Genomic DNA, 19,840 nt, shown 5'->3' on the forward strand with positions numbered 1-19,840 from the left:
AACCAACTGTCGTGATACGAAAGGAAAACTCTTCTTCATGGCCCATTCTAGCAAGTTCATCCACTTCCTCCTTACCCAGTACGCCGACGTGTCCCTGAACCCAAACCAGGATTACCTCAAAACCGGACTCGTAAACCGTTTGCAATAAATTTAGCACCTCTATGATGTAAGGGTACAATAAAAGATTTAAGATTGCACTTCTTTACGAGTTCAAGCACACTTCGGGAGTCAATAATAATCGCTTTTTTTGATATTCGTTTCTCTCATATAATTGTTAAAGCCCTTAGTAGGCTTCAGCTACAAATATGGATAGTTGCTCTAGCATGAATGGCCTCCTCTATTCCCAGAGTAGAAAAGTATATTCCACAAGATACGCTTCTATTTGGGTCGTGGACCAATGATCCATCACTAAAAATAAACTGTGCATCGGGCCACGTGTCTTTGATGTATTTATCTATCTCTATATAAACTTATTTTTAATATATACAACGCACTGTTTCTAGTTCTAGATCACTCTAACATTAAAATGTCTTTAACACTACTTTGAAGTGCTCATTGAGAAACAAAACGGCTTGTGATGCAAATGGGTTAAGAATGAGTTAGATTTAGGTACAAAGAAAGAGTATTTTTAGAAAAAATAATCACATTTTATTCCATTTAAACCATTCTACTTTTTATTTATCATTAAACTTATTGTGTTGGTCTCAAGATTTGACGAAGGTTAACTTTTGGCATTTGATGTCCAATGGTCAATTTGGGTTCTCCTTCTAAATGGCGTCCCAAAAGATCTCCAAGATTTTCGTTGAGGTACTCAACGATGTATTCAACGACGGCGCCAACAACTTTGTTTAAGATATCAACAATTTGTTCGTGGAGAACATCTTCGACAACATCAATAAGCAAATTAACGAGCCAATCGATGATTCCATATCCGTAGAATTTCAATGAAAGTTTGCTAAAAAATCGATGTTAAAATAAGAAAAATATTTTTTTGATTTAAATTATTTCTTACCCAGTATTTAAATTAAATTCATTCATGGTAACAGTCATGGCATCCGTATCAATGGTGACATCAAAATAGGCATCAACATCGTAAAGTTTTCCATGGATAGATCCGTGTGGTCCCAAATCCATTATAGTGGCGCTGTATAAGTAAGTGAGCTAAAAAAATATAAATTAAAAAATTGGTTTAAACCGATTATTATTTTTATTACAATAATGTCATCAAAACCAATTGGGATTCTAGCTCCGATGATGTTACCGTCTAAAGAAACGGTGGATGATCCAGTTCTATGGATGGTGATGATATCTTGAACCCAACCTCCAACCATATCAAGTTCCCCGTGATAAGTAATGAGGGCTGGTTGCTAAAAAATTAACTATTAATCATCATTTTTTAAGTTGAAAGAAACTTACATATTCGAAACCTAAATGAATTTCAGGGAGAGAAAGAGGATCCAAATTGTTGTCAAGCAACAAATCAACGGCTTCTCCTAAAACTTTATCGACGATGAAATCAATAGTCATATCAAGTCTTGGGCTACGTCTAAATGATTATAAATTATTAAAAATTATATTAAAAATAAATTTTAAACACTTACTCTTGGACTGCTTTGGTTAAATAAGCTTGGATGGCGGGGTTTTTAATTGGGATGGTTCTTTCCAATTTAATGGAAATGTCCTTGGTGGATTTGCTGGTAACTTTGACATTGCTCGCCGCATAAGCGATGCCGACGACGGCCAAAAAAGCTAAAACGAATTTCATTTTGCTTGAAACTGACTAACAAACAAAGTAAAAGTCATCGTAACAACGATTTCCGATCGCCTAAATACCTACACTTCAAGTGATAATCTAATCGGAACTTTTTTCTATTTAATCATTTTAAATCGAAGAAGATAGGTTTTTGAATGAAATAGCATTTAAATTGTGACCACTTCAAAGATAGCAAACAATGAGTTTTTTGTGCGTTTGTTGCAAAGGGCAAAAGTTTGATAAAAATTAAAAATCAATATTTTTTACTAACTTCTTAAATTCAAACTAACCTAAAAATGTCAATTTTTTGTATCATTAATTTAAAATCGTTTTTTTGTGTAAAGTTGTAGGATTTAAGAAATGAAATTTTTACAGGTTATAAAGCAAGAGTTAATCTTTATTTTTTTAAATATTTAAAGTTTGTATGAGTTTTCGTTTTGTTGATAAAAATTCTTAAACTCAACTTAACCTAAAAATGTAAATTTTTTGCATCATTAATTTATAATTGCTTTCTTGAGTACAAATTTGGGATTTAAGGAATTTAAGTTATAAAGCTTAATCTTTAATAGCTTTAAAATTTCTGCCAGTTTATGTTTCTTTGAAATAAATTTTGAAGCTCAACTCAAAAAGTGCTGTTGATTATAGAGCTTCTAGAAAACGCCTTTATTATTTTCATAATTTTTTAATTTCATCAAATCTAAGCATAAAACTTTAATTGCTGATTTTAATCGGTTCCTTTTTATTTTGTTAAAGTGCTTTTAATTAGAGATAAAATAAGACCCTCATTGTTTTTTTATTATTGTTTAAAATGCTTTTATATACTTAAACAAATCATTTTGATACTTTATAAAGTTCAATTGCCTTAAAATTATAGACAAATAATATTTTGAACTCTAAAATAATCTGGACCACAATGTGTTGTGTTTTTATGTTACTTTTTAATAAATATCGAGCTATCAGTACTAATACAAAACTAGTAAATAGAAACCTGTTAATTCTAGTTGTCATTTAAGTTTACATTTTTATTACAGGTTCCTGTACGTGAAATGTCAAAAATATGTTAGGTTATGTTGATATGTTTATCATGTTTAGTCGAAAAGAGCAATTAAACACAAAAACGGGACCTGATGGGGTTGGTAGACGAGAATATCTTCAACAATTAGTTGACGAATTTAATAAAACTCAATCTTACGGTAAAAATAATCCGGTTTAGTTACAATTTGTCACTTTAAAAATTGATTGAATGTTTTAGATGCTAAGCAACAAATTTTAGCAAATTTGGCTAATTTTGCTTACGATCCAATTAATTACGACTTTATTAAAGAGTTACACATTACTCAGTTGTTTTTATCACAACTTACGGATTCAAATGAGGAATTGTTGGAGTTTAGTTTGGCAGGGTTATGTAATTTAAGCTCTGGTAAATAAATCAAGGTTTTGGTCTATAAATTAGCTTTAAAAATAAAATTTATTTTTAGATCCAACCATAAAAGATATTATAATAAAATCTAACGGAGTTTTTTTAATATCGCAACAATTATTACATAGAAATGAAGAAATAGCTTTAAATGCTTTAACAACCTTAATATTTCTTATTACACCAGAATCACAAGCTAGTATCACTACTCCAGATATTATAAATAAAGTGCTACATTATAAAACTCATTCAAACGCACGTTTTAAAAATTTAAGCACAATTTTTTTAGATGATTTTTGTTCCCAAGAACAAATCGATTGTGCGAAAAAGTTACAATTAAACACCGTTGATATTCCTTTACCACAGCATTAAATCCTTTCTTCTTTCACTTTAACATGTTTCGAAGGGCACAATTTAATAAGAAAAGTTTATTAAATTTTTATCGACACTCCAGTTTTAAAGTTGGCGATAAAGTGACCGTCGAAAGGAAAATTACGAAAAGCGATGTTAAGAGTTTTGGAGAAATCACCGGCGATATAAATCCGGTGCATTTTCCTGAAAATTCTTCTTCAGTTGGGGTCGTTCATGGCGCTTTTTTAAACGGTATCGTTTCTGGAATTATTGGCACGCGATTACCTGGTCCTGGAACTTTGGTAGTTTCACAAAGTTTAAATTTTCCGAATAAATGTTTTGTTGGGGAAAAGATTAGTGTTGAAGTTGAGTTAATGGAAATGAGGAAAATTATTAAAGTAAAGTTTGTTTGTGAAGTTAAGGATAAGGCAAAAATTGTGATGTACGGTGATGCGAAATTAATCAAAAAATAAATGTTATTTTATAATTTATTTAGATACTTTTTTTTTTAATTATATTTGTTAAATAGGACATTTGTAAGGTGTGTTATCTTTACAACAATACTCCCTTCCTGCCGACATATTTGAATTAATCCATTTTTTAGAATGATTTTTTACAAATAAATACGCTTTTTCTTTATAACAATCCCTTTCCATTGTTCCACAAATTATATCAGCACTTTTTGGCAAAAATTTAACAATCTATTAAGTCAGAATTAAAAATTAACTTAACTCAAATTCAATAAATCACTTTTTTACCTGCTCCAAACATTTATTCATACATTGTCTTAAACCAATCGAATTATCAGCAAACGTCGCCCCAGCTTCTATTGTAAAGGCTGGTTTTCCAGTTACTTCATTTTTTGATTCCTTCGAAATTTGACCACTTAAAAAAACACCACATGTACATGGAATTGGGTCTAAATCACCTTCAGCTGTGGTTTTGTGGATAAAAAATAGTAGGGACAAAATAAGAAAATTTCTCATCTAAAACAATTAAAAATGATTTTGAGTCAAGTTTTAAAAGATGATTTGATTTACTTTTGTGTGAGGTTCAAAGAGTTCTGATAAAAATGTTTGATTTTGTGAAATTGTAGTAGTCATAAATGTTGAAAAAATTGCTGAGTTTTTTATCTTGCAATAATAAACAAGAAAAATACGAATTTGCTGAATTATAGTTTTAATTTGCAATCATACACTTTTGCTTAGGATGGGATTTATAATTTGTCTTTGCGTTTTATTAAATGCAAAAATTGATTATTTAAAGATCATCCAGTAATAAACTTTCCAAGCTTTCTTGAATACCATGATTTTTATCTAAATCAGCGGCTCTTAACATATCTAAAAGATAAATTGAATTTATTTAATTAATTTTGTTTGTTAATTACTTATTTCCAATTATTTTTATAAATATTAATATTTAAATAAATAAATGTTAAAGTTAAAACATAACTTTTTTCGACAACTAATTTATCAGGAAATTTCTGTCATTATTACCAACCTTGAAACTCAAAATTCGTCAAATTATAGTTCATTTTTTTTCTATAATACCTGTCAATTTGTTGTAAAGTTGGCAAAATTAACAGCGAGTTTTGTTTTATCATGTTTTGAAGTAAATATGTCACATTGACGTTTGAGCTTTCGTTATTCAAAAAGAAAAGGTGCAGTAAAAGTGTTGTGGGGTGTTTATTTGCCATTTATTTACCTAGAAAAGGTATTTTATTCTATTAATTACTTTGTAGCACGTTTTTACAACAAATATGTACTTCGTTAAAATCGTATTTATCTAAAAATTTATTAGTATTTTAACCTCAACTATTCAGTTACTGAAAATGTTACTAAAAATCAGGAAAACAACATAAATTTTATAAGGGTACTAGATAATACCAACAGAAACTCTAAATAATTTACATTGACAAGTATTATAGAAAAAAAACGAACTATATAAAATAATTGATAATTTTTCATTAAAAGTGCATGTCAATTTTCAAAGTGGTCCCCAAAATTTTTCTATACGCTAAAAATCGACGAGTTTTGTTCTATCTTATTCAGAATAAATCAAAGTTTCTTATTTTGTGCCTTTCAAGACTTTATATTTACTCATTAAAGAAAATTATTGATTTCTTAAAACGAAACATGCCGAAAAAAGTTGCAGTTGTGAGGTTGGTAATGAAAATGATTAAATGTCACTAAGTTTAAATAATTTTTTTGAAATAATTTTAATTGAAGTTAATTACATTATATACTACTATTATATTAATTTTTTGTTTTTAATTGTTAATTAGTTATTTCTATGTTAATTGCGTTGCAATATAATCTCAAAATTTAAACGTCTCCCAGATTTAGTACCTTATTTTTTTTTTTTTAAATTGGTACTATAAAATTGACAACTTGCATCACAAACAACTCATTAGAGGTTATACAGTTTTTATTTTTAACAATAATTAATATTTTCTAATAAAAATGAGTGGAAAACAAGATAAATCGACCGTAGACAAGTTAAAAAACACGTTTAAGAAAAATCGAAAAACCTGGTATAACTTAAAAGATTTTAGTTTTATTTATACCTAAAAAGTGATATAACCTAGAAATACGATTTTAATTTACTTACATTTTCGTTATTTAAGAATGTTTTTTTTTCACAGAGGGCATAAACATACAGAAAGCATCGTGATGTACCACTTTAGAGATTTTAGTGGTTCAACATGGTTTAATAAACAAAATTACAGCTGGTTCTGATCTAGTTTTTGATTCAATTTACTGGTTTTTGCTGAATTATTCTCCTTTGAAATGTGCATCGTTGTAAAATTAATTTATTTAAAACGTATTAAGTGCAATTATTCAACAAAGATTATTATTATGGGGTCATACACGATTTTTTTTTTATTATATTTTCTGAAAGTTTATATAAAAATATAGTTACCGTTATTTTTTTTTTTTATATTTTCGAACAAAATCATTGTTAAAAAAATAGTTGAAAATTTATATACCCATTTGAGCTTTTAAAATTCCCCCGTTGATGACGTAGGAGTATCACCTTTGCGTCCCCTGCTCCCCGCTCAAATGCGAGAAAGAGATGAACGTCATTTAGGTTGTATTGAAAAGAGATAGAGTATTTGTAGGTTATGTTTATTATGTTTTGTTCATGGATGTAATAGAGCAAGGTCTATAGAACATAAGGTTACCCAATACCGATTCTCCTCCTCTGAGAGGCAAGGTGGGTCAGTGACGTAGCTGGTTCTATGAACAACACAACACGATGCGAGGTTTAAATATTTTATATAGACTGTACCACAGTATAGGCACGTATAGGCTATCTTTTATTCTGACTGTATCGAACCAGTGACGTCAATTTGCGGGGTAATAATCGATACTACAGAGGCATAGGGAATGAGGTAACCTTATGTTCTATAAACCTTGGTAATAGAGACACTCTGTTACATCCATGGTTTTGTTTTGACACTGTCATACCGCAAGCGCTATCTAACGGACAATTTAACTTGTTTTAGGCAGTGCGGTTCCTACGTCACAGAAAAGCCGCGAAATTATTTCGTTTGAATATTTGCTATTTTTCACTTCAAATTACGCAAAATATAAAATTGATCAAAATATTTCTTTTACTTTGTGTTCATGCATATACTTGCATATATCGTTTGACGTAAAAATTTTCTCTAAATTTAATAAGTGTGTATGACCCCATTACATCATAAACAGATAAGTTTTAATCTAGTTTGGTTATAAAGCCTCATATTTCCAATTACGATAACGTATTATTAAGACGCATCTAAATCTTGTCATAACTTTAAATTAACTTTTCTGCGTAATTCTTAAAGTGTTTTAACCCAACACTGTTTTATGGATTACTAAAAAATTCGTGAATACATAGGATTTAAATTGAAATGGTTATATGTAAACAAAGTTGTCTAAATTTGTATAAAATCTTTTAAAATTTCCCAACTAATAGATGTATTTCAAGTCCTCTAACCCGTTATAATGACAAAAGCAAACTGAAAATCTGCCCCAAATACCATAACAGTCGAAATATAGCCAGCACGTGGCTTCAAATGGTGAACAGAGAACCACACAACCTGTTGTCGGTCGTGTGTGTCCATATGACCTTGCCTTTTGGCGTCGGTTCTAGCCTAGCGACGGACCCACAGTTGCATAATTTGCCCCCTTTCGGTCCCCCTTTAGGTCCCCTTCGACTCTAACCCCACCCGTCAACAATCCAACAACGCAATCATTTCCGCCAAGGATACTTGCCATCTCACTCCTAGAGATGCGACGTTAAAATCCATCTAAATAAAACGAATTTGACACAATTTTTAATATCTTTTTTCTTATCTTTTAGAAATAAATTGAAAATAAAATTAGTTTTTTTAGGGAGTAGGTGTTAAAGGCGTTGTGTTTAGGTAGGTTGGTGTAGATGACGTCACGGTGAATTTGAATATGAAATGTCAAAGGGTGTGCCGAGGTCTCAATTCGGTGTTTTTTATATTGGTGGAGGGGTTGACCTATTTTCCACTCGGTTAGATTAATATTAAAATGAATTCCTTCCTCGGGCTGATTTTTTTTAAACTTTACTATTATTAGCACCCAACAAGATATCTATCTATTTAAGTAATTAATCAAACGTTGCATGGAATTTTTTAATCCAACCAATTGAAGAGGAAATTATAATTAAACGTAAAAAGGAATCAAAAAAATATTTAATTGAAGATGCAATTTATTTTAAGATTCCACCATAACATCAGGTGTGAGAATAATCCAACAAGTTTTATGACTCAGACTTCTTCTTCACACAGCAACCACCAGCAGGAGTAGTTCGGTTCAGTTCTTATTACCACTTTTTCCATTTAGATCGTTCGTTACTCTCTTTGTCCTGGACGTTCGTTCTCAGGGCGCGCTCTCGGCCTTTGCCTATTCTTCACGGTCCCGTGGCGTGAGACGCGCTCTCACACCAAGAAAGAAACTTCTTCTTCTACGGTGCGGGTCCCGCTTCTTTCTTCTGTTGAGATGAAGTCCATCGGCGGTGCAAACGGTGCTCCAGCGCGAAGTGAATGAAGTCTCCACCGCGCTCTTCTTGAGATCGCGGGTTTTTCACCAACCAGAGAAGGAGGGGAACTTCTTGTCCGCGACGATTAGTTATGTAACAAACGCTGCGGCCAAACGTGAATGGAACGAGGAATTGGCTGAAAAATAAAATGAAAAAGATGGATGGTATGGGTAATGTGTGTACGAGAAACGATGTTATTCTCTTTAGAATTTCTTAATGGAAATTTACTCTTAACTGTGTATTTAAAGGTACATGATATTTTTTTTTGGAAGGAATGTTCAGTTAGATTTATGTGCTAACTCAACTCTTTACACATACAAATTTGCAAAACTTTTCTTCTTAAGTGTTTAGAAGATTTATTCTGGACTTTCGAATAATCTCTTCAGGTTTATTTCTGCAATCTTGGAGATACATGATTAAAAAGGAATTTGATTCATAGGTGATTATTACTCAGATGCCCTATACTTATTTTTACCGATTCTATGTGAGAAATTATGGTTATGGAGTCGCAGTCGATACTTGTATTGTTTCTGAAAGCAAGATTTTGTATATTTAATTAGAATTTTTGAGTGAAAAACAGGAAACGAAAAAAAAAAATAAAGAAATTTATTCTTAATAAAATTCATGTCGTGGTCGCATTGTAAATTCGTGTACACGTGCATTTAGAGGGAAGAAAAGGCGTCCACATCCTGCCTTCGAGTCGCTTCCCACATATTTATGCACCCCACGACTTTTAACCCCCGTCCCGACCGGGCTGGTCACGGAACAAATCATAGCACCCTCTATTCAACGTTTCAGACAAGTGCGTCCCGATTGTCCGCATTCAAATGCGCTCTTCCTGTCCGTAGAAGAGGGACCATTTACGATGAGTCCGTTTCCGAGTTTCACATCGTCCGACTAAAAATAGGGGTGGTGCTTAATGCAGGCATTTTAGAAAGTCCGGCTCGTAATTATCGAAGCGGTACCGTTTCCTATGTTAATTGTCTACTGCTACGCTGAGGTTACACAAAGGAGAACTTCCACACCAATTGATAGAAATTATTTAAAAATATGTAAACGAAAAAAAAATTTTTTTGATACCTTAAATAATACTGTTTTAAATAACTTAATTGATTTATATGAAAAACTTGTTTTTCGAAGGAATTAATTGATTACGCAAGAAAAGCACGTTGATCGGCCAATGTCAAGGCGTCTGCGAATTTGAATGGTGAGAGTTTGTATACATACATATACAATTCGCAGCTGATTGGGAACCCGCGAGTCGTTGATCTACTTTCGAACCTCCTCGAACGTTCTCTCGAACGGCAAACGTCCCACTTTAAAAAGATCTGCAAGCAATCGCTGCAAGAATTATATCGATTATTTCACTTTTGTTTATTAGGTTTGTTTGTTTTAACGGAACCGTATAAATCAAATTTACCACAAAATGTATTACTTACAGCGATTATTGGAACTTCTCACGTTCCATTACAAATCATAATCAAAGAAAAAGTACCGTTTTAGCAACTACAATGGTTGTTTTAAAGGTTTTAAAAAAGTACAAATGTAAATTAACTTACAACGGCTAATGCATTGGCTAATAGTGTGGTGGTTGGGGAGTTTAAGTTGTGAGTGTAGTATGTAAATTTGTTAGATAAACTGTTAAAGATTACTTAAGGGATTAGTTAAAATCTTTTTTAAAATTTAATTAAAACTTCTCATTTCAGAAATGTTCCTCTCAGCCCACGTAACACTTTTCTTCTTCATCGCTCGACTCTGAAAGTATGCAAAGTACGGTCCACGTAAAGTACAGTTAGCTTCCTTGAGCCAAGTACGCGGTATAAAGTGGTTTTTACGTCGTTGTCGTCTTCGCACGCGGCGATTACCCTGCCCTCAAACCCAAAGCGAACCGGAGGATTCCGACTTCTCTTTTAGTCGATTTCTACGGCAGAACGGTTTTCGAAGAAGAAGTGTACCCGATATAAGCAGGTCAATTTCCGCCAGCAAATCAGGGTGAAGAATGATTTAGTCGAGGAGAATTTTGCTATGGCGAAAAAAGAAGAGTACCGTTCGTTTTAGGGGTTGACAACCTCGGGCACGCCTCTTGGCCAATCGTCACTAAGACTTCACCATAAGTACCTGGTTGTGGCGTTGAAAATGTCTCCATAAATCAACCTTTGTCTGTTTCTTTTTTTATTGGAGAAGAATTAAAATATTTGTTATGTAAATCTGTAAATGTTATGAAATATTTTGAACTCATCTTTTTATCTTTTAAATAAACAACTACGTATACGGAATTGAAATGAAAATAAATCAAAGTGTGAAAGTAAATGCCTCGCAATCAGTTAATAAGCGAACGCTGCTGGAAAGCATCACACCCCGGCTTATGGTTAAAAATAGATCTTTTTGAATCGTCTTTTATTGGGCGACGAAGAATAGAACGGGAGTAGATTAAAATAAAATATGGGACGACTACGGAATAGAAATTGGTTACAAACATAGTATTGCGAGGATATTGTTGACCAAGAGAGGGTCGAGATGGGTGGACTACTTAGTTGCGTCATATTCTAGGAGCGGTTTCTACACCCACATCCATCTCCATATACAACAAATCGAACGGGCCCAATCGGTTTTATCCAATTAGTTCCTATACATTTTATTCCTTTTCAAATATATACTAAACTATATCAAATTTAACTTTTAAGAAGTTTATACCAATAAAATTATGGTGTATTTCCTGTATATTTCATTATAGAGGGGAAAACAGGAAATATTTAATAACAAATTCTTTAAGTACGGGAACACGTTTTCCTTTATGGGAAATACTGCTGTGTAACTGTGTAAAGTATATGTTTCAACCGGAAATTTAAGACAATTTGTTTGCAGTTAATACAGATCATTAAATTAACAAGAAATAAAACCAAATTGATTCAAGAATAGAATAACTCAAATAGGAAGGTTAGAATATACCAAATTATAAGCTTTTGGGGTATGTATTTTAATTAAAATAAATTTTTAAATCTCTTACATCAATCTCAACTCAATTTAACGAAGGTTATGATATTAATTGTAGCGTTTCGGGCGCAAACGACCTTATCTTATAAGAGATGAATTCCATGACTATAACCCATTTTTCTTGAGAATTGTGTTTCAGCAAAAAAGTTGATTTAAAGAGGATCAAAAATAAAAATCCATTCTTTTGTATAAACAAGAAATTAATATATACATAATTAAATCAACTTATTAAAATACTGACTCAACTGATATCTTAATAAAGTAAACAAATAAAACTATATTTATTCCTTATTTAATTAACGAATACATTAAGCCCCCGTTTAACCTGTATCATTGAAATTCCAAGTACGGAAACTTTTTTTAGTAGCTCAAATCTTTTTCTGAATTTCTGTTATTTTTGTGTTCTCACCTGATGATGGTTCATTCACCCCTGTGCTGTTCACCTACACGTTTACCGCAATACGTGTGGCTTTACCAACCATCTAAAACGCCTTAATAATTCCACATATCGGACATCCTGTATAAGGTAGTAGTTGTTGGTCAATAGAGGTTGAGGTAAACACCTCTTTTTATGTATTTTATGTTCGAAACATGTAACACGATTTTATTCGATACTAAACGAACGCGACGTTTTAAGAAAATCTCTTTCCAAGTGATTTGCATTTTCTATTTTTATACTTGGGAAGTTGTCTTTCTACAATTACTTTATATGTTAGTTTACTATATTTGACTACTGTTTTCTCTTTTCTCGTCACCTAAACAGTAATTTTACAAATTTCGAAAGTAGTTTTTTTGCTTGAATTGCATTTTATTTCTTTTAAGATAAATTTCGATAAATCCCCGAAATAAGAAATTAATTACTTGTAGTACAATGGTGTTGTGTTGTGTTGTAAAGAGTTAATGGAGTGAAAATAATGGCCTAATAAAAAATCTATTTTTATCAAAGCACTAAATTTTGTTGGTTTTTATTGGGTTAATTAGTTTTATGTTAAATATAATGATTTAGTGGAGAAATGATGTGCTCGTTAAGAAATTTTTTTGCGAGAAAAAAAGATTGGCCTTGGTTATTGGGTCCTCGTTAAGGGTATTTTTTCGGAATTCGGTGAAAGGAAGTTCCTTTATCTTGTGCCTTTCGAAAGATTGAACCAATTTAGTGAACTGGTTTCACAAAATCGGTGAGGCAATCAGGGAAGAATTCTCTTGGATGTCGCGATTTTTATGTTGACGCGATATCTTAAACCATACGAACAAATTACCGTGTCGAACACAATCTTTATCTTAAAACACGACCAATCAAATAGGGATTGTAACGAAATATGTGATTTATAATATTTGTTTAAATACTTATTGAATAAAGGTATGGGCAGATTTTTTAGGTTGGGCATTAGATTACGTAACAAAAATGGTAAAATTCCTCCTCTTCTTTGGTGAGTTGCGACCGTCGGGCATAATAAACAACAGAAAACGGAGGCCGAGAGAGTGTGACGGCCGTCGGACGAGGAGGTGATCGTCAAAGGGGGTCGTCTCGCTAGGCGTATACAGCAAGCACACCACCGGAGGCCGTTGAACCCGGGGCCTCGCGAGGCCGGGTTGCCTCGGCATCGGGAGTTAAAAGTGGACGCTCGGTCCGCTGCTGCTCCTCGCTCTCTCGCCCATTTAAACTCAACTCTTCCTGTGCCGGATAAAAATACGATAAGGCCCGCGGTTCGCATTCAAATCTGTGCCGTAATGCCCGAATGCCGCGTGGACCCCTCTCCACCTCATCTCCACGAACCACCCCCGGGAATCGAGCTCTACAAGTAAAGTAGGAGGAGGAGGAGGAAGAAGATTCGGTCGAGCTCATCTGCATGGGCACGTTTGGTTCGCCCACCGAACGTGGAATTATTAAAGTGTTTATACGGTGCGTGGGTTTTCCACGTTCTTTTTAAGGGTGAACGAACCCCGGATCATTTTTAAGTCGGTTTACTTCAAAATAAACCAAATTAAAAAAAATTAACTTCCTCTTCGTTGTCTGCACCTTTTTTTATTAGATAAATTTATGACACCACCTAAACATATATTTGTTTGCGTGAACAGACCCCTATGCAACCTCCCCTAAAACTATTGTACCCAGCTACAAGGTGCTTAACAGGCAGGTGCAGGTTAAAGGTGACTTTGAGGGTACAAGGTGATTTTAAATTACCCTCAGCACTTGAGCGCATCGAAGGGGAAGATACTTGTTGATGATATCGAAACCAACGAACCCCAATTCCATAAAGAAAATTAATGAAATAAAATCGTATTACTGCAAAACTATAAATATTACAGTTATAAAGGTCGTAATCTTCTACACCTACGTTCCTCTCCAAATGTAGAGGCTACATCGTAAATTGCTATATCAAGAAAATACCCTAAAAGAAAGCTATCATGATTTAATATGTGACAAATTTTGTTAAAATGAAGTACTCACTCCGGAGATAATTTAGTATGATCTAATAGAATGTTTCTTTGTATCCTCAAAAAGTTAAATTTTTTAATTCCTTCAGCACTTGAGTGTATCGAAGGGGAAGAGACTTGTTGATGACATCAAAACCAACGAACCCCAATTCCATAAAGATATTTATATCAAAACTAATCGTATTATTGTAAAATTATAAATATTATAGTTATAGAGGTCATTTCCCCGTAATCCTGTACACCCACGTCCCTCTCCAAACGTAGACACTACATCGTAAATTGCCATATCAAGAAAATTCCCCCCAAGTGTTAACCAATAACATTCTCACAAGCAAAAAAAATCTAACTTATCGCCCCCTTATCTCGCCACTGAGTTAATTCCGGTAAACAATCGCAAAAACACAATAACAGGACGTATCAAATACACGTCATACGTAGTGTTTATTATTACATGCGGACACCGGTGGTCATAACCTTGAATGAACGGGGCAACCTCATAGAAACCGGTAGTGTTTCATCTAAAACGGTGCTGGATCCTTTGTTGGTCGACCGATCAAGGGGGCTCCCGGCGAAAAATAATAATGACCCGAGTTATTTTAGATTTCCAAAACTGTTCGGATTTACTTCAAGGAGTCCTAAATTCCAACATCTTTCTTCATAATTAAATTTAGATTATTTTTTCATTAATTGTAAAATATTCTCCCCTTTTTGTATATCTATGTAACTGTTTCAAAGCATATAACATCAAATTTGCTATTAGAACAGTACACCCACGTTCATTTAGGAACCTAACCATTAGCGGTATATACGTTCGTTTCGTTTGTTCAAGACACGAAAGGTTAACCTGTGCGAATAAAGTGGTTTTCAAGTCGGGGAGCTGCTGTGCTGTGTGAGGAACGGTTGTTTCGAGTTTAGCAGTTCGGAACGGGGTCAACGCGAATGCAATTTGGCTCGGGATTGACACGATTGGAATTATTTAAACTTGACCATTTACATCGCAAGTACATAATCATAACAAGATAAACGATAAGATTAAAATGTAGAATAACATAATGAGTTATTTTATTTCAAATTTGAATCCAGATGGCATGATCCAAAAAAAAAAGTTGCTCAATCATTTCATAATAAAATTATTGTTCCAAACAATCAATTCTACAAACCAGGTTCAATTGAAGATGAAGAGAGTATTTTGACTTGAAAATACACTTTAAAGTAAAAAGAACTTTATTGTCAAGTGAGCATGCAATCTCATTGTTACAAAAGATCCGATGCTGCTTGCAGTTGAGGCATCACAATGTGACGAACAGTTTCAGAAAGATATAGCGTTGAGCCTTGGACACCTAACAACTCAAAACATCTATAACCTCAGTTGATAAAGTCTCCATCGCAAGCTACCTTGACCGAGGCGCCACATTGTGATGATCAATTTCAGGTTGATAATATTAATGATTGAACCTCGCCCACAAATAACCTGACTTGATAAGCTGAGACACTACAGATATGATGACCAGTTTCAGGATAATATAGTTAATAACTAAGGATAACTTTTCATCTGAAAATATATTCGTTATATTTTCAAATTAATCTTTCATTGTTTATTAGTTTTCCATGATCCAACTTTCTTATATGATTTAGTGAGTTATATATAAAATAATTTTTTAGGGTTGATTCGTCTCTTCGTTCCCGCCGCATCCTCTTCTTGTCGTCTCAGTTTTTTTTTTGTAATCCGCCGGAGCGTGTTCTTCTCCTCCTTTTCACTTGGTAGACGGGGTTGTCCGGTTGTCGACCCGCGTACCTCCTCCATTGCGTACCTTTCCCTGTACCCCGGTGTTGAACGGCGAAGAGCCGTTCTTCTTTCCCCTGGGCCGCCCGGACGATGACCATTCTGATGTCATAGCACCGTTCGTGGCTTCCGTCCGCGAGGCTTTCCTCAATCCCCCCATATTTCCATCATACTTTTTATTTCCTACAAAATATTTAAATCAAAATGACTTTTTAAAAGATACAATTAGATCAGGTGGAGGAAAAGTTAACAAAAGGTGATGATTACACGTTTTAGTGGAGAGTCAACCCCTTTGAGTTTGTATCGATTCTTTCAGCGTATCGCATACCGAGTTCGATTCAAAGAAGCCCTCCGGGTTAAAAGACGTATCTAGCTGTAATGAAAAAGGGAACGCGGCAGATGGCGCCCACGGAGACTCATTTCAATTTGAAAACACAATTTCATCGCGTCATTCCGTTGCGCGGCGGCAGCGCAACGTTTATCCGTCCGTGGTATGATATTTCGATCTACTCCGTGATTTTACATGGTCGGCAGGTTTACGGTAGCGGGGTCATTTGTAGGTAATGGACTATTCGATGCCCGTGGGGGGCACCGGATTTGAAACAGGTGGTATAGAAAAAAAAATGGAACGGGGCGCATGAACGGTAAATTAGAGTCAATTTATATAGTTTTAGGGATTTCCACAAAGAAAAAGATTTTATGTAAATTCACCTGGTGACCTTTGTGTGAAATTGGTTACGTATCGTTTTCATTAACTACTTAGAATTGCACGTAGTTACGTAAGATGTATCTGATAACGTCCCGTTTGTTGAAAGGTAGTTAGGTCAGTATGATTAATTAAGCAGTAAATGTTTAAAAAATTTATGTTTATGTTGATGATAAAAATTGTTTCTTTAAGTAATAATATTAATTTATGGATACTTTGTGGTTTAATAAACTTGTATTTAAACCATCATCTTAATAATTGATATTATTGACTTGGTAAATTTTTTTGTGAAGATTATCGATAATTTATCTTGGTTCATAAGCCGGGTAGTGGAAGAGCAACTAAAAGTTAAATAAAGGATGTCAGTAATTACATCCTTTCTGTCTTATCTACATATTGATGAGTTTAAGCAATATTGCCGGACGCCAGTATTTAAGCTTAACCCATCAAAAACTCATATTTCTTCTTTAATTTTCATTTCGCCTTTAATAGGAAATTATTATATTACAAAAATCTTTTATTGTTTTAAGATTTTATAAATTTCAAAATCTTATAACCATAAAAATATACGATTTTTAAAATATATATTTATGGTAACCATGAAATGATTTATGACTTTACTAAAAAAATAAAATGAATATGTGCTTTTATTGGGAATTAATACATTTTTCTTAAAACACTTGAATTGAAGATTTAAATCTATTTTTCAAACTAAATTATCTCAAACTTTAAGATTTTAGCAAAAAAATTATTTTAAAGTTAAAATTTGAAATCATTTCTTATAAAGTCATCATTGATAATGATTACAATGCTTAAAAGTTATTAAAGATGAGTGATAAAAAATAATTAGGTGCTTGAAATAAGGGGAAAAACAAGGAAGAGTTGATAGATTATCAGAATTACGTGATAAATTTAAAAATTATTATTAGAATATGTTGAGTGGTTAAAACATGATACATTATTTATAAGTAACAATCGAGTTTAAACAGGGATAGAAAAAAATTTAAACTATAAATCATTTTATCTGTATTTTATAACACAAACATAGACAGTAACACGTGGCCTTGCAGAAGATTGGAAACTGAATCGAAACAGTGCAGTATTTACAGTTCGATAACGCATGTAAATATCACGCGTTATTTTTAGCGACATTTCGAAATGTTCCGAGTGGTTGTCGGATTTTTCTTTATCAAAATATTTGCGGCGATAAGAAATCGGCGGGGGTTTTATATGATACCCTTTGAAATAAAAAATTTCAAACGCGGAAATACTTCTGGGAACGGAATTTCTTTCTTTTATACGATCATCGTAACCAACGGTTTTTATGATCTCCGAGTTGTAACATCGGCGGTTTTCCGCGCTGAAAAACCAAACTATATCCCGTGACAAATGTCGATATAAAAGAACTAATTGTCGCTCGTTTCACGACATCAGGGTTCATTCCTCTAAACACAGAACCAGGCCCCTACATTCTATTTTTTTCCTTCTTTCCTTTGGTAATCACCACCATGGGTAGAGAGACACGAGATAACAGGGGTTAGTAACCTCTACCCCCTACTGTAGATTATCGCTTCAATGGTCATTTGTATGCCGGATGAATATCCTGGTATCACGTACCGTAGTTCTTTTTATTATTTTATTTCGGGGACGATGTGGAACGCACTGTGCGTGTTTTATGACCCTTTTTTGAAGAATTGTCGATCCTAACGGCTACGGATTTTGTAAAATTATCACGTACGGGGACTCAGTTTACATTGTACACAGAAATTGATAATGCTTTATTAACATTTGTTGAAAGTCCGAATATGCAAGAAATACCAAAGCCGTGGAGGTAATCTAGCTTGACTTCCTCGGCGGTAGACATTCCTAATCCGCGTTGCGGCAAATCTTAACGACAGGAATTAACTCCCGATCAGTCAGAAGGCGCGCTAACGGTTCCACGGGAGCGGAGCCGTTCGCGACTTAGGAGGAAAAAGAAAAGAAGAAAAGAAGTTGAATGACGGTGGCCGACGACCGAAGACGACGAGTGACACGGGATTTCCCCTCTATCTCTTCTTCGATAGCGATGGCGACGACGACGTCCTTCTGGATATCTCGGCAACTTCATCGGGCAGCGCAGAGCACGGTTAAATCGAAGACGCCGGGGCCAAGATGGAGAGATCTTGACGGAGCAACGGTTCCACACACCACAGATGGGTGGAGTGTCGGCAATAGGGAGGCACCTCAGGTTGACGGTTACATAAGAAGTCTCTCCGTTTAATAACCCCCGTGTCGTAATGATGCTGGGGTCAACGTACTCCGCTCCGGGAAATGGTGAACCTCGTACCAACGTGGCCGACGTACTCAACTCTACACACACACTCTTGCACATCAGAAAGATATTACGTGCTAGACAGGGGCGCATTTAGATACATCATTATCCACTCCCATTTTTTATTAAACTACAGTTTATTAACGAACAATACACAATGAGTCATTTAAAAAAATAGTCCCCACGGTTCTTTTTCGTTTTTCCGTTTACTCAATCATCCCCTATCATTAGTTAAGGGTAATATTAAATTGATGTATATAAAATATTTTTTATGTAATTAATGGTGTTTAAAATTAATATAATGAAACACTTTCGCTGTTAAACAAAAATTCCACATAAATAAAACTTGCATTGTTTTACATGGGTAAGTAGCGAGTTATAAAATTTTACATCACGGCAGTTAACGTTCCTTTTAATTCCATTTAATGCGAGACGCACTCGGTGTACCATAATTTACATCAAGTTGTTCCGCATTGCTGGTACAGTACAGGAATGCGAAATGGTTTTCAGGGACGACTATTTCCCTAGGATCTGAGTAATCACGAGCAAAATCGTAATTATAAATTCCATACATCTACCTTAAAAAGAAATCTTTTTCAAATAATACTTGAATACGGTTCTGTGGTCATAGCGAAGAGTTAAGAGTTTAAAATCTAGGAGGGAGAAACAGAGCTCTATCTCTAGGCTCATAGGCCAATGATGTGGTCGGAGGTTTCCTACACGTGGCTATCCTCCGGTTCGAAGTCCTTCCCGTACACCCCTTGGTCCTTCTGCCCTCCCGGCAACTCCTCGGACGCTATTAGCGCTTTCCGCCGGTATCCCATTTGTACGCACCGTCCAGCATAATCTATTTTCGCTTTGTGTCCGGATTATTGCCGTGAGGCCGCAATTTGTTAAGTGAGACGTAAAAGGTAGGAGCCCTTACAACCTGTCCTTTATAACCACAACCATTTCAATACCAAACGATCGACAATTTCATTCATTTGAATATAATTTTATCAACAGGAAAATAATTCACTATCAAGAAATTTAGT

General features: G+C 34.1%; 3 protein-coding genes and 2 long non-coding RNA genes across 8 annotated transcripts; 2 read left to right on the forward strand and 3 right to left on the reverse strand.

Moving 5' to 3' along the window:
• Positions 1–625: 625 nt before the first annotated feature.
• Positions 626–1,846, reverse strand: LOC111428060 (uncharacterized). The gene is made up of 5 exons (XM_023063466.2): positions 1,602–1,846; positions 1,417–1,546; positions 1,215–1,367; positions 1,013–1,161; positions 626–955 (listed from the first exon to the last, which is right to left on the reverse strand). The coding sequence occupies exons 1-5, from the start codon at positions 1,763–1,765 to the stop codon at positions 691–693; spliced, it is 861 nt and encodes a 286-aa protein (XP_022919234.1). The 5' UTR covers positions 1,766–1,846; the 3' UTR covers positions 626–690.
• A 949-nt stretch (positions 1,847–2,795) lies between these two features.
• Positions 2,796–4,012, forward strand: LOC111427977 (armadillo repeat-containing protein 7). Its single transcript, XM_023063360.2, is given in 4 exon segments — positions 2,796–2,946; positions 3,006–3,173; positions 3,232–3,541; positions 3,544–4,012. Coding segments are annotated over 4 exon segments (1,065 nt in total). The 5' UTR covers positions 2,796–2,810; the 3' UTR covers positions 3,995–4,012.
• LOC111427976 (Follicle cell protein 3C) lies at positions 3,996–7,226 on the reverse strand. 4 transcript variants are annotated; one of them, XM_071197022.1, is made up of 4 exons: positions 6,132–6,491; positions 4,562–4,861; positions 4,280–4,507; positions 3,996–4,222 (listed from the first exon to the last, which is right to left on the reverse strand). In XM_071197022.1, the coding sequence occupies exons 2-4, from the start codon at positions 4,622–4,624 to the stop codon at positions 4,043–4,045; spliced, it is 471 nt and encodes a 156-aa protein (XP_071053123.1). In that variant the 5' UTR covers positions 4,625–4,861; positions 6,132–6,491; the 3' UTR covers positions 3,996–4,042. The 4 variants fall into 4 exon arrangements, with proteins under 4 accessions (XP_071053123.1, XP_071053124.1, XP_071053125.1 ...); XM_071197023.1 differs by lacking the exon at positions 6,132–6,491 and adding an exon at positions 5,022–5,049; XM_071197024.1 differs by lacking the exons at positions 4,562–4,861; positions 6,132–6,491 and adding an exon at positions 6,511–7,226.
• Positions 5,903–6,448, forward strand: LOC139430276 (uncharacterized). The gene is made up of 2 exons (XR_011640736.1): positions 5,903–6,054; positions 6,166–6,448. It is a non-coding gene; the product is annotated as an uncharacterized lncRNA (long non-coding RNA).
• A 1,002-nt stretch (positions 7,227–8,228) lies between the features above and the next one.
• LOC111427995 (uncharacterized) lies at positions 8,229–15,015 on the reverse strand. The gene is made up of 2 exons (XR_002708021.2): positions 11,980–15,015; positions 8,229–8,712 (listed from the first exon to the last, which is right to left on the reverse strand). It is a non-coding gene; the product is annotated as an uncharacterized lncRNA (long non-coding RNA).
• Between the last annotated feature and the right edge of the window lie 4,825 nt (positions 15,016–19,840).

The sequence above is a fragment of the Onthophagus taurus genome, chromosome 6, assembly GCF_036711975.1.
Source record: "Onthophagus taurus isolate NC chromosome 6, IU_Otau_3.0, whole genome shotgun sequence".
NCBI classification, from domain to species: Eukaryota; Metazoa; Arthropoda; class Insecta; order Coleoptera; family Scarabaeidae; genus Onthophagus; species Onthophagus taurus.